General features: G+C 38.5%; 1 protein-coding gene across 1 annotated transcript in view; it reads right to left on the bottom strand.

Annotated features, from left to right (window-relative positions):
- Positions 1–1,068: 1,068 nt before the first annotated feature.
- The window catches only part of cd109 (CD109 molecule), a 44,488-nt gene continuing 31,389 nt past the window's right edge, over positions 1,069–14,167 (bottom strand). The window contains exons 27-33 of the mRNA XM_059355854.1: positions 13,975–14,165; positions 11,055–11,210; positions 9,958–10,023; positions 8,768–8,934; positions 8,126–8,282; positions 6,789–6,891; positions 1,069–2,002 (exon numbers count right to left, since the gene is read on the bottom strand). Coding sequence (XP_059211837.1) covers positions 1,689–2,002; positions 6,789–6,891; positions 8,126–8,282; positions 8,768–8,934; positions 9,958–10,023; positions 11,055–11,210; positions 13,975–14,165 — 1,154 coding nt within the window. The 3' untranslated portion in view covers positions 1,069–1,688. The remainder of the gene's footprint in view (positions 2,003–6,788; positions 6,892–8,125; positions 8,283–8,767; positions 8,935–9,957; positions 10,024–11,054; positions 11,211–13,974; positions 14,166–14,167) is intronic.

Raw genomic sequence — 14,167 nt, 5'->3', positions numbered from 1 at the left:
AGGGAACGGACGGCATTGTAGTGAACAGTGTCAGTAATCGGCTGGACTGGTGGAATGACGGCAGTTGTAGTGAACAGTGTCAGTAATCGGCTGGACTGGTGGAATGACGGCAGTTGTAGTGAACAGTGTCAGTAGTTGGCTGGACTGGTGGAATGACGGCAGTTGTAGTGAACAGTGTCAGTAGTTGGCTGGACTGGTGGAATGACGGCAGTTGTAGTGAACAGTGTCAGTAATCGGCTGGACTGGTGGAATGACGGCAGTTGTAGTGAGCAGTGTCAGTAATCGGCTCGACTGGTGGAATGACGGCAGTTGTAGTGAGCAGTGTCAGTAATCGGCTGGACTGGTGGAATGACGCAGTTTGTAGTGAACAGTGTCAGTAATCGGTTGGACTGGTGGAATGACGGCAGTTGTAGTGAACAATGTCAGTAATCGGTTGGACTGGTGGAATGATGGCAGTTGTAGTGAGCAGTGTCAGTAATCAGCTGGACTGGTGGAATGATGGCAGTTGTAGTGAACAATGTCAGTAATCGGTTGGACTGGTGGAATGACGGCAGTTGTAGTGAACAGTGTCAGTAATCGGTTGGACTGGTGGAATGACGGCAGTTGTAGTGAACAGTGTCTGTAATCGGCTGGACTGGTGGAATGAGGGCAGTTGTAGTGAACAGTGTCAGTAATCGGCTGGACTGGTGGAATGTCGGCAGTTGTAGTGAGCAGTGTCAGTAATCGGCTGGACTGGTGGAATGACGACAGTTGTAGTGAACAGTGTCAGTAATCGGCTGGACTGGTGGAATGACGGCAGTTGTAGTGAGCAGTGTCAGTAATCGGCTGGACTGGCAGCTGGAGTGAGCAGAGTCAGCGCGGACAAAGGGAAGGGTCATTTGATTTTAATTATTGCTTTCAATAAATGTTAGACTTTTTTAATCTACCCGATGTCTGTTCTGTTTACCCCTGATTTTTAAAAGAAGCTGTGGTTTAAACGTGTTTTACTCTGAGTCCTAGGCTCTTTTTATCCCTAGGTGCCGTTGTCGGCGACTTTTAACTTAGTTAATTATTTACATTTTTAAAAAAGATCAACCAAGTTAATATTCAGTATCTCCTGTCCTCTCCTCTCAGCTCTGTGTAAACAGATTCTCAGTGAATATTTGTCACGTGACCGTTGGTCTCAGCAGAATCAATCATGTCTTCACAGTTCCTCTGAGGAGCAAATTTAAATGCTTTAACAGGGTCTGGTTAGGGCAAACGCTTTAAATTACACAAATATCACCATTTTAAGCTTCATTTTGGTCACTTTTTATTGTGGAAACTTTTGTAACCGATGATCTGTTCAAGGACTGTCGGAAACTTCAAATTCAGATGATAATGCCTGTTTTTTACAGTTTCTTTCTATAATAAACCGTGCATTTTTGTCGACCTTTTAAAGAAAACACAAGTTTCAATCAAACTGCGGATCAGAGGGTTGATTATTGACGATACGTTTCCCTTGAGAATGCTGGGAATGTGATTTTTAGGAGGCGGTGCTGAAACATCAGTTTACAGATGTAAAACTCAGTTTAAATGATGTTTCCAGGAGACTTTAACCAATGCATTCTTTAAAAATATAAATCATGTTATATAATATATGTAAACAGCTGCAAACAGTTGGACTTTACACATCTACAAAGCTGAAGCAGCGTCTGTTGAACCTTCATTTAAATGCCGAAGAGGAGGACGATGAAGGAGAAGAGGAGGAGACCAGTGGGTGATAAACTGGCCATCAGGACGTTTTTGTTGCCGTGTGAAAAAACGCTGAGGCCAAAATAGTCGTCTGAAGAGGAATAGTGGTGTGAAGGATAGTCGTCTGAAGAGGAATAGTGGTGTGAAGAAGAGTAGTTGGCTGTAGAGGAAGAGTAGTCTACTGAAGGATAGTCGTCTGGATTGCACTTGGTCCAGTCGTCCTGAAACAGGGAGCAGCTGGACAGAGCATTCCTCCACTCCGCCATATATGTCACCTCTGTCCTCCGCCCTGAGAGAGAGGAGGTCACATTCACTAACAATATACCCATTTTATACAGCATATGTGTTATTATATGGGAACATTTGTGCATATACAGAATAGAATACATGTTATGATAAGACTGTTAATGTGGAGTAAATCAAATATAGCAGTAGAAAGTAGTAAATACTCTAATCACTATATCACTTTAACATTTATTTTAAACACAACTGTAAATGACCTTTAGCAAGGTTCCTATTGGTGTTTTTGTATTATAAAGCTTGTTTTTCATGTTTGTACATTTTCTAGATGTTTTACAATTATGTGATGCTTTTATTTTGAAAAGGTGTCGTCCAGTTTGAAACGGGTGCTTTCATTTTGAAAGGTAGTGACAGGAAATAACAGGTGTAACGGTTAAATGAAAAACGAACGGTAAATAATAACGAGTGCGTCGTAATTCATAGAATTGATATAAAGTATCAAAAAGGTTTTTATAGAGTCTGGCTGACAGGGAACAAGGTTTGTTAAAGTTGATTTTCTTCTGTCATATAAATTAGAGGCTATATTTGTTGTCTTAACTACAGTAAAAGTGCTTGTTTGCTTAAGTGCTAATGCTAATGTTTGTTATTGTTTTCCCACAAGGAATGTCTTGTTTTTATTTTCATGGAGCTACGATTTCAATAAATCTAGTGAACTATCAGTTAAAGAGTCGACGTCATTCAGCAGGAATGCTACTAAACATACATTCAAACCACTTAAACAATAAAGAGCATGTATGTTATGCAGTGAACCAGTAATTTATTAACTTTATGCTAAAAGCAACACGTGTTTTAAGGTACCTAACATCAGGCATGTATACGTAAACCGCCTTCAAAATAAAAGCACTGCGGTTGTATTAATTTCTAATTTCTGGGTAACCTATTTATATACAGTCTATGGTAACCTCATGCGGGATAATATATAATAGGATAATCACAGCCTCATGAAACTTTACAACCACAAACTAGAGACCTGGAGCATTCAGAGGATGGATGGCTGACACACTAGATTCACAATAAGAGGCTTTCTCAGCAGGAAACAACACAAGTGCTGCCATACAATCACACAAAATACACAAATCTACTAAAAGTCAAAAGTTTCTGAAACCAGATCACAACATGGATTTTTCTCTCTTGGAGTCTGAATGTGGGATTACTGGTTACTGTCAGCTGCCGTACATGAAGCCACGCCCACCGCCACAAACCTGCCCCGCCCTTCACAATAAAAGCCCAATAATGCAACAGTGCAAATGCCATGAAGTGAATTACTTTATTCACAAAAATTAATCAGAACATGGAAGTTGAAATCCAATAATTAAACAATGGGACTTTTTTTTTCTTTTTACAGTATTATTAAATTGATTAATAGTCTTGAATGTAAAATGACAGTTAATTCCATGTAAAAATTACAACAAATACACATCATATTGCTGAATGTAAAAATAAGGAAACTTTTTTTTTTTCAAACAGTAGAACTTTAAATTTAAGGTAAAAAAAATGTAAAGAGAAATCATAAAAAAACGGTAAAATGTTCATCAAACACTGTCGTATTAAAGTAAAAACACTTTAGTTATTCTACAGATATATACATATACATATATATATATACACATAAATACAGATATTAACTCTATTATATGTTTTTGTTAAATAAATTATCTGTAAAATAATTTGTTGTTTTCTCTAATATGACAGTATTTTCTATATAACACCCTCAAACACCAATAAAAGAAAAACAATAAATGAGAATGAAGTTTTACAGAGAATTCACTTCAAAGATTTGATCAATAATCAAACAGGAAACCACGGAGACGCCAAACACTTGCTGTCGAATTAAAGTAAAAATACTTAAGTTATTCTATAGAATTGTGTATTTTAAATACAGATATTAACTTTTTTTATCTGTATTTTTAAATGAATTGTCTGTAAAATAACTTGTTGTTTTCTGTTATAAGACAATATTTTTTACATAACACCCTCAAACACCAATGAAAGAAATAAACAATCAATGAGAATGAAGTTTTACAGAGAATTCACTTTAAAGATTTGATCAATAATCGAACAGGAAACCATGGAAACGCCTGCCAGTCACAGAGTAATTGACAGCTCTTTGATCTGACGTTACATCATCATGACATCATTTCCTCACACTGACGGAGAAACAAACATCACCAGGACAACGTAGTCACATGTTCCTCAAAGACTTCAGGACGTCTTGAACAGAACGATGCTGATCGTCTATTTCTGTTGTCCTGCAGCCACAGAGACCTTCACTGGTAAAACCTGCAGTGGGTGATCCTCATCATAATTAAAAAAATATGGAAACATCCAATCAGTGAAAGTGTGTGTGAAGGTGTGTATGTGTGTGTTAGTGTCAGCATCAGAGAACGACAGCTTTCCTCTGTTCCAGTCCAGATTCACTCTGATCCTCTGAGGCTTCTTCTGCACTACGAGATAAGTTCCTCCATCTGATGGTGACCCTGATAAGTATTTATCTTCATATCGCAGTATTCTCCATAATCCAGACCGTATGTCTCCTTTCCTATGGACAGACTCTGCTAACACACCCAGATACCACCATGTATTGTCTCCAACCTCGACCTCCCAGCTGTGAGTCCCTGAGTTAAAGCCCTCAGAGCCCAGAACAGAGAAGGAATAATCACCAAACCTCTCTGGATTATCAGGAAGCTGCTGTCTCTCTCCTAGTCTCAGACTGGTCAGATCTTCAGACAGGATGAGTCCTGTACCAGCAGTGTTTGGGTCCAGAACAACAGGACTGTAGGAGACCATGTCCTTCATCTTGTTCCAGATGTTGAAGGCCAGGTTGCCCAGGTGTTTGGCCTGGTCTATCAGAGCTCCTGAGGGCAGCTGTGGATCCTCCAGCAGGGGGCGCTGCTGGACTCTTTCCACTGCAGCCTTGTAGTTGTACAGGAATGAGACGTGTTCAGCTCTCAGCTGGTCCTCTGTGGCTCTGACTGTGTCTGAAAGAGCTGCTATCTCTCTGCTCAGAGCCTCCATCTTCTCCTTCATCATCTGACTCTTCTGCTCCTCTTCCTCCCTCAGTGCAGCCATCCTGGCCTCCTCTTCCTCTTCTAGAAACTGGTGAAGCTTCTTAAACTGCTCCTTAATCTGCGTCTCTGTGCGTCGGGCCTGGACCTGAATGTGTTCTGCTGTTTGATCAAACTTCACTTTAACTCCTTTAAAAACCTCTAACTTCTCCTTTAAAGGCTCCAGAGTTTCCTGAAATTCCTTCTTGTGTTGTTGTGCAGCTTCATCGATGGGTCTGAATCTGTGGTTGGAGTGTTTTTCTGAGTCTCTGCAGATGTGACACACTGGCTGCTGATGGTCCAGACAGAAGAGTTTGAGTTTCTCAGAGTGCAGACTGCAGAGAGCCTCTGAAGCTCTCTGATCTCTCTCCTTTAAGAAACTCTCACACAGATTCTTTAACGCCAAGTTAGGAAGTGGAAGATCCTTTGAAGATTTTCTCTTACAAAGTGGACACTCTCTGGTTTGTTTCCCCGTCCACCAGTTCTGCAGACAGTCTTTACAGAAGCTGTGGCTGCATGACAGGATGACAGGATCTTTAAAGATGTCGTGGCAGACAGAACAGCAGAGATCGTCCTCTAATCTGGAAGCCATTTAGTCTCTGAGTGAAGCTGAAAACACAGCAGACAAACAGCTCAGCCACTCCCTGTTCTCTCAAAGTTACTTTACTTTCCTGTAAAACTGTCGTTCAGTTTGTGGATTCAGCAGCTGGGTGAAGTGGAGCTGTTCCAGTATTCCCAGTAATCTCCTGAAGTTGTCCTCTTTCAGTCAAAGTGGAGGTTTTAGTCTGAAGCTGAATCTTATCGACCGTCTCTCAGAGTGTGTGTGTGTGTGTGTGTGTGTGTGTGTGTGTACAGCCTGTTTCCTGGTTTGTCTCAGCTGACTCGGGGCGGGGTTTATCAGGTCAGAGTCTTGTTTTTCAGAGTAACATCCTGTTTCCTGGTTTGACTGGAGTGAGTCAGCTGAGGGGCGGAGCTTTAACACAACAGTTTATCAGGTTGAGTCTCATTCCAAACTGGTGAATAACTCTGAGCTGCAGATCTCTGAATGAAAATAAGTTCTGTGTTTCCCCACGAGTCTATTTATAGACATGCTGTAACATGCAGTACAATGTGTTATTTTCTCCTCTTGTATGTGAATCTTTGTGCATCCTGGGGTCCCTAAACAGTCTGTGAGCTGCATAAATGGGGTCTGAGTGTAAAGCTGAGACTCTTGTGGATTCAATGAGCCCAATGTTCTTCATGTGTGATGATGTTAGTGAGTGAAACTTGAGCTCAGTGTATAAAATGAGCTGCTGTGACCTCTAGGAGAATCACAGCCTCATGAAACTTTATAACCACAAACTAGAGACCTGGAGCATTCAGACTAGAGACCTGGAGCATTCAGACTAGAGACCTGGAGCATTCAGAGACTAGAGACCTGGAGCATTCAGAGACTAGAAACCTGGAGCATTCAGACTAGAGACCTGGAGCATTCAGACTAGAGACCTGGAGCATCCAGACTAGAGACCTGGAGCATCCAGACTAGAGACCTGGAGCATTCAGAGGATGGATGGCTGACACACTAGATTCACAATAAGAGGCTTTCTCAGCAGGAAACACAACACAAGTGCTGCCATACAATCACTGAAAAATACAAGGCTCTAAAAGTCTTGGGAGGTCTTTCATGAACCTGTCACCGCAGAGGAAACATGAAAAACAATATAAAAAGTAAAATATTGTAAAACTACTTACTTGGTTCGTAATAATCGTAGAGGACGACATGAGCCTCCTGCAGTTTTCCGACTTTATACTCCAGGATCATAGGAACCCGCACACACATCTGTTCTGTCGTCACCTGGAAACACATGTTATCGGGTTATCGGACAAAAAAGACCAACTACAATGTTTATCATTCATTTCTTTGATTTGTTTAACTGCAATGTGATTAAGGCGAAGTTTAATTTGCAATTATCTGCATTATGATACTAATAGTAAATGCTGCTTTTTAGTGTAAACTAAAACGCTAACATTAGCGTGCTAACGTTAGCGGGCTAGCGTGCTAACGTTAGCGGGCTAGCGTCCAACATTAACACCTTACATTCAGTGTTAATAAGAATGTATTCGGTGTCCATAGTGATCAAGATGAGCATCAGATGTGTTGTAGAGACATGTAGTCTGCCTGTTATTACACTGTTATCACACTGTTATTAGGGCCACGGGGCAATCGCAAAGCCCCGAGCACTACTGTTATACTGTGCATTTTTTCTTCTTCCTCTTCCGGACGCAATTTCGTCCCGCTACTAGTCCTACAACTTAAAGAGCTGCAGGACAAATTATATATCAAAACGTGCAGTTTGATCGGGATCGGTGTGCTATTACTTTTCTCTACGGAATACGAATGTTTTCTTTTTTGGAAAACTACCCAAAATTTTGCATTGAAGTGAATGGGACGGCCGAAAAAAAATGAGCGAAAAAGAACAATAATTGGAGATTTTTAAACGTCTACTTCTCCGGCATAATTTCACCTAGAGACTCCATTTAAACTTCAAACAGTAGACACAAGTCTTCTGTATCGGTGTATTAATCCACGTTTCGATAGGTCATATAGTTTTTTATCAATCCCTGTTCAATGACCATGATCATTTTTGTAGAAATTCTGAGATTATAATGGGTGTGTATTGCACGGAATGTTCGTGTCACAGTGTGTGACATCATCACCAGAGTGTAGATGGAGAGAAAAAATTGTCAAAAAATAAATGTGAAAACTGCGCTCCAGGCCGCAAATTCCACTCTACAGAAATAATTTATACATAGAAACGTAAGAAAATTTGTCTTCTCACTCACAATCCTCTGGTAAAGCTGTCAGAGTTATAGTTTGGGCGTAGGACGCAAAGACGCGCCACCAACACGCACTAACAGCCTCATTGGCTGCCATATTAAAAACGCAGGAAAAAAAAAAAAAAAGCAAACCGGTTCAGAGCTGGTTCGCAAGTTGAACCAATTTGTGAACCAGCACTAGCAGAGGCTCTGAACCGGCCCTGGAACTGCTTCAGTTAAAAAGCGGTATCAGTGTGTTTAGAGGAGCTTACAGAGTCCAGGTACAGGACCACCTTCCCCGGTGGCGTCTCCACTTTCTTGATGATGTGGTTGGTCGGGACGCCCTCCGGCGCCAGATTGAAGCCGCTCAGCAGACCGGCCTCCATGATGGCCATCCCCGTCTGGTTCAGCTGCAGGAAGTCCGACAGGCTGCACAACAACGTGCATAAGAATTCATATAAGTGCTCAAAATAATTTATTTCAATTCATTCACCTTAAAAGAAAACAGTAAAATGATCCATTATTAGTCATAATGAATAAAAAATAATGAAAATACATATTAATATTTACAAATTAAAACATGTTGCATAAATGCATTTAAAAAAAATGGAATTATTTAAATTTATATACTGAAACACAGTAAAATATTTCCCATCAGTAATTTAAGCATTTTTTTTTTTTTAAAGTGAATGGTTATTTTACACTTTTAATGTTTTCAGGAGTTTGTTTTTAATGTTTCAGTTTTGTTTCCGTTCACAGATTCACATCTTCCATCCAACCATCCATCCTGGTCCGTTATCCGGGGCCGGGTCGCGGGGGCAGCAGGCTAAGCAGGGCATTCCAGGCGTTCTGATAGTTTACCTGCTCTACTGGTCGTGTTTTAAAGGATTAATTGCGTGTGTCGTGCTGCTCACCTGTAGCAGATGTACAGATCCACTAAGTTCAGGTCGAAGTCGTGCAGATCCACAAAGAGAAGAAACGCCGAGTCTTCCATGATGAATCGCCTCCTCCTCTTCCTCTTCTTCTTCTTCATCATCTGCATCTGCATCGCCTCTTTCCTGACGTTGTAAAACACGTTCAGCTGAGGGAGAAAAACACAAACATCTGAAGACTGTGCAATAACTGACACATAAATAAATACAAATATTAAAATAAATGCAAAAAAATAAATGGAAATTCAACATTTCTTATATTTATTTGGATATTTCTGTATTTATTTATTCATTTATTTCTACATTTGTATTTATTTACTCAGTAAATTGTGCTAACACCACTTTGAAGCATGATTAATAAATTCATAATTTAAAAATGAAGAAAATATATAATATCTATGTATAAATATAAATAAATGCATGTGGAAATGTAAAAAAAAATATTTAAAAAATATAACTTTATAATGAATTATAAAATTATAAAAAAATATAAATAAAAGCAAAAAAAATTGAAAATCTATATATTTACATTTATTTATTTCTACATTTCTATTTATTTCCACATTTATTTCCACATGTATTTATTTTATTATTTCTACATTTAATTATTTATTTCAGTGTGATTTCTTTTGTTGCCCAACAATATTAATATGAATCACTCTGGAGCATCATTAATAAATAAATAAATAAATATATTAATAAAAAATACATTTTAAAATATATAAATACATGTGGCAATAATTAAATGAATGAATGAAGATGTGGAAATAAATGAACAAATAAATATATTCAGAAATATGTAAATAAATAATAAAATAAATTTCAAAATATATCATTTCCATTTATTTTTTGCATTTTTTATTGTATTTTTTCTTGGATTATTAAATGTCCTGTAGTCTGATTGTAAAAGTAAACAATGACTATTTGAACTTATTAATTACTTACCACTATTTATTATTATAACTATAATTTAGAATATGTGTCAGGAAGAAAAAATGATTTATTTTAATTAGTCACAGAAAATTGTGCTTTTAATTTGTGATTTAAAAAATCATGTAATCTGCACTTTGCTTTGCTCTTAATTTGATTCACATATCGATGATGTTATGTTCTTTGTTTAGTTTTGTTGCATTAATCTGGATTTGACAGCGGTTGGATCCTTTCTGTCGTACCTGGAACAGGGCGAGTCCCTGACCTTCTGCAGTCACCGTCAGCTTCATCACCTCCTCCGGGTGAATCTGAAACACAACAACACATTAACCCTCTCAACCCAAACCAGCCGTTTCAGGCCGTTTTTTTCCATTTTCCATTTTTCACTGCAACGTATAAAATCTTTATAAACCTCTAAGTCCTGCAGCTCTGTGGAATCAGCAGAATCAGAACAACTCAAACATGTTTTTATGCAGAAAAACACAGTTAGAATGACAAAAATCATTAAAAAGGAAACAACATAAGTTGAATTTCTCTGTTTGGAATAAAATGGAATTTATATTTATAAGTAAAACAAATAAAACTGTAAAAACAAATTTTCGAGCTTCTCCTGTCCTCTCCTCTCTGCTCTATGTAAACAGCCTCTCCTAAAATCTGACGATAATGCCTGTTTTTACAGTTTATTTCTACGACAAACGAAAAAAAAGTTTTAAAAAGAAAAAACAGAAACTGTAAATGTCAAAAAAAGACGTAAGAAACAGTCAAAACTGTAGAAAAAAAGTAAAACAAATAAAATCGCATAAAGAAACTTCCCAGCCTCTCCTGTCCTCTCCTCTCAGCTCTGTGTAAACAGCCTATCCTGTCCTCTCCTCTCCGGTCTGTGTAAACAGCCTATCCTGTCCTCTCCTCTCCGGTCTGTGTAAACAGCCTCTCCTGTCCTCTCCTCTCTGCTCTGTGTAAACAGCCTCTCCTGTCCTCTCCCCTCGGCTCTGTGTAAACAGCCTCCCCTGTCCTCTCCTCTCTGCTCTGTGTAAACAGCCTATCCTGTCCTCTCCTCTCCGGTCTGTGTAAACAGCCTCTCCTGTCCTCTCCTCTCTGCTCTGTGTAAACAGCCTCTCCTGTCCTCTCCCCTCGGCTCTGTGTAAACAGCCTCCCCTGTCCTCTCCTCTCTGCTCTGTGTAAACAGCCTCTCCTGTCCTCTCCCCTCAGCTCTGTGTTAAGATGATCCATTCAAGGACCGTCGGAAAGTTCAAAATCTGACGATAACGCCTGTTTTTTACAGTTTATTAGTAAACAGATTTTCAGTGAATATTCGTCACATGAAGACGTGTCTGAGTACCTGCTGGCTCTGGTGCAGCAGGTAGTTGTCCTGGTTGATGTAGAAGTGGGCGACGGTTGCCGCGGCAACGCTCTTCACCCTGATGTTGAGGTCGTAGCCGTGCGAGCCCATGAGAGAGGCGTAGGCGGACAGAGCCTGCAGCGCCACGATGGTGTCCTGGCAGAGCAAACAGGAGTCAGAGTCGTACATCTGCACCCAGATATCCTGTTACAGTTCCTGCTGCTTTGATATTCACGGCCCACTTCCTGTTTTCATCTGTGCATCTGTTTCTGCAGACACACTGAGTCACTTTCTGGCCCTCAAACCGTGAGAAAACGCTTTATTTAACGTACTGTATTTGGAGCCACTGACACAGTATTTAGATATTTACTGTTTGCTTGTCATGCATGTTTGTGCATATGTGTGTGTGTGTGTTCTTGTACTTCCTACATAGTGAGGACCGGAACACGTTTTTAACCAACAGAGTGAGGACATTTTTGCAAAGTGAGGACATTTTTTGAGATTTCAGACTTTGTTTTAAGGGTTAAAAGTTACATGATAATGATAATTAACTGAAACTGTATTGTGTAGTTACAAAACTAACTGAAATTATAGTGAAAATGTCCTTTGTTTTCCTCTTCATCAACGTTTTTCATACATAATGAAGATGGATAAGACAAAGGAAATAAAGGCAAAATTTACTGTGACCTCTTTTAATCTCCCACCCAACAAATACCCCATTACAAAAAACTACAACTAATAAAAACTAAAGCACTTCACTCTAAAAACTAACTAAAACTAACTGGATTTGAAAACAAAAATTCACAACAAAATTAAAACAAAAACTGATGAAAAATCCAAAACTATTATAACCTTAGCAGGGATTTCACTGTTCCAATGAGGGTCCTCACAAAGATAGAAGTACAAGAATGTGTGTGTGTGTGTGTGTGTGTGTGTCTTCTTGTTCTTCATACATAGTGAGGACCGGAACATGTTTTCAAACAACAGAGTGAGGACATTTCGGCCGGTCCTCACTTCTTTAAAGGCCTTTTCTTTTTTAGATTTCAGACTTTGTTTTAAGGGTTAAAGGTTACATGATAATGATAATTAATTGAAACTGTATTGAAGACAGAAGTGCAAGAATGTGTGTGTGTGTGTGTATGTGTGTGTGTGTGTGTGTCTGTGTGTGTGTGTCCTTTTAGTCACCACATGCTCAGACGGCCACAGTTTCCCTCTGATGTGACACAAACCACAAGTTTTCCTCTCAGAGTGACACAGAAGGGGATTTCTGCTCCGACGTGAATGAACTTTATGATGTTCTGAAACTTTAGACTGAGACTTAAAACCATCTGGAGTCGCCCATCAGATCACGTGACTTCTCCGTGAAGTCATGCTGAAAAAAAAACCCTTCAGCAGCGTGTTTCCTGTAACAGCTTCCCTCTAAAAATCTGGCTTCAAACTTCATGCCAGTATTTATTTGATGGTGATCAGCCGAGTAAAACCAGAGATAAGGTCAAATATATTTGTAAATTTGTAAAATTATATATATATATATATATATATATATATATTATAATTATATGAACAATTTTCCAAAGTGTCAAAATTGTTGTAAAAAAACAAAGTTGTATTGTTATATTGTACATATTGAAGTATTGTCATGTTTCCAGCCTCTCCTGTCCTCTCCCCTCAGCTTCTGTGTAAATTGATTTTCAGTGAATATTGGTCATTTTGTCTAAATAAAAAAAAAAAACTGTAAAAAGAAACAACCTGTAAAAGTGTTCGAAAAACTGTTTAAAATAAATAAATAAATAAATAAAAATAAATAAAAATTTAAAAAAGAACAGAACCTGAAAAACTTTTAGAAAACTGTCGCAAAAAAATATAAAAAAAACAAAAAAAACTGTTAAAAAATACATATTAAAAAAGAAAACAAAGAAAAACTGCAAATATCTCAAAAAAAGAAGTAAAAAACAGACAAAAAAAAATGTAAAGAAATAAAATTAAATTAAAAAAATTAAAAAAGAACAGAACCTGTAAAACTTTTAGAAAACTGTCGCAAAAAAATATGAAAAAACAAAAAAACTGTTAAAATATATATATCAAAAAAGAAAATAAAGAAAAACTGCAAATATCTGAAAAAAGAAGTAAAAAACAGACAAAAAAAACGTAAAAAAATTAAATAAAAATAATAAAAATAAAATAAAATAAGTAAAAGAACAGAACCTGTAAAACTTTTAGAAAACTGTGTCTTTTTTAGGCATTTTGTGTATTTTTTTGTAATTTTGTGTCTTTTTTAGGCATTTTGTGTCTTTTTTTAAGTCATTTTATGTCTTTTTTGGTCATTTAACGTCTTTTTTAGTCATTTTGTGTCTTTTTTTCGTCATTTTGTGTCTTTTTTAGTCCTTTAGTCCAACATAAAATGTGAAAGTCAAGATTTGGAGTTTTTGGAGTCTCCACAGGGTTAAAGCAACTTTTTACATTATAAATTGCAGCTTCAAAATCATTTTTCTGAATAATCCTCTGTCATTTCCACTCTGCGCCCCGAACGCATGCTCTTGCACTTTACCAACTTTAGTGTTGGTGCACAGGAGCTTTGGACCGCTGGGAGGAGGACGTTTTTTAGGGACGGGTTTAGTAGCATCTATGGACTTTTTGGCAGTGATGAGAGAGGCCAAAGAGGACAAAAATAAGAGAAAAAGTGGAGAGTGAGCAAGATTCCTGAAATAAAAGCTGCAAGACAAGGTTTTGGATTTCTATTAGCTGGCTTCTTATGTCTTGTGTTGTTGCAAATATAAAGTTTTGAGACTTCTTAATCTGCAATAAAAGGAAATAGTGCATTTGTTGGACGGATTAATTGTCACTTGATGCTCCAGTGAGATAAAGAAGATATCTCAGTGGATAGCTTGTTGCTTTTGGTCCTTTTCTGGATCTTCAGTACCTGCGTGCTGCCGAAGCCTCCGCGGTGGTTCCTCTGCTGGCTGAGCCACTTCATGAGGCCGAGGCCGTCGGCGGCGCGCCCACGTTCGTGCAGCGCGAGCAGCAGGTAGGACGCCATCTCGATGCACGACGAGCTCGGCTGCCATGACTCAGACAGGCTGACGTCTGGAGACGACCACATGGGCACGCCGTCT

This window comes from Centropristis striata, chromosome 18, assembly GCF_030273125.1.
Source record: "Centropristis striata isolate RG_2023a ecotype Rhode Island chromosome 18, C.striata_1.0, whole genome shotgun sequence".
Classification (NCBI taxonomy): Eukaryota; Metazoa; Chordata; class Actinopteri; order Perciformes; family Serranidae; genus Centropristis; species Centropristis striata.
Note: the sequence above shows the minus strand (reverse complement) of the source record. Positions and strands in the feature narration are given on the sequence as shown.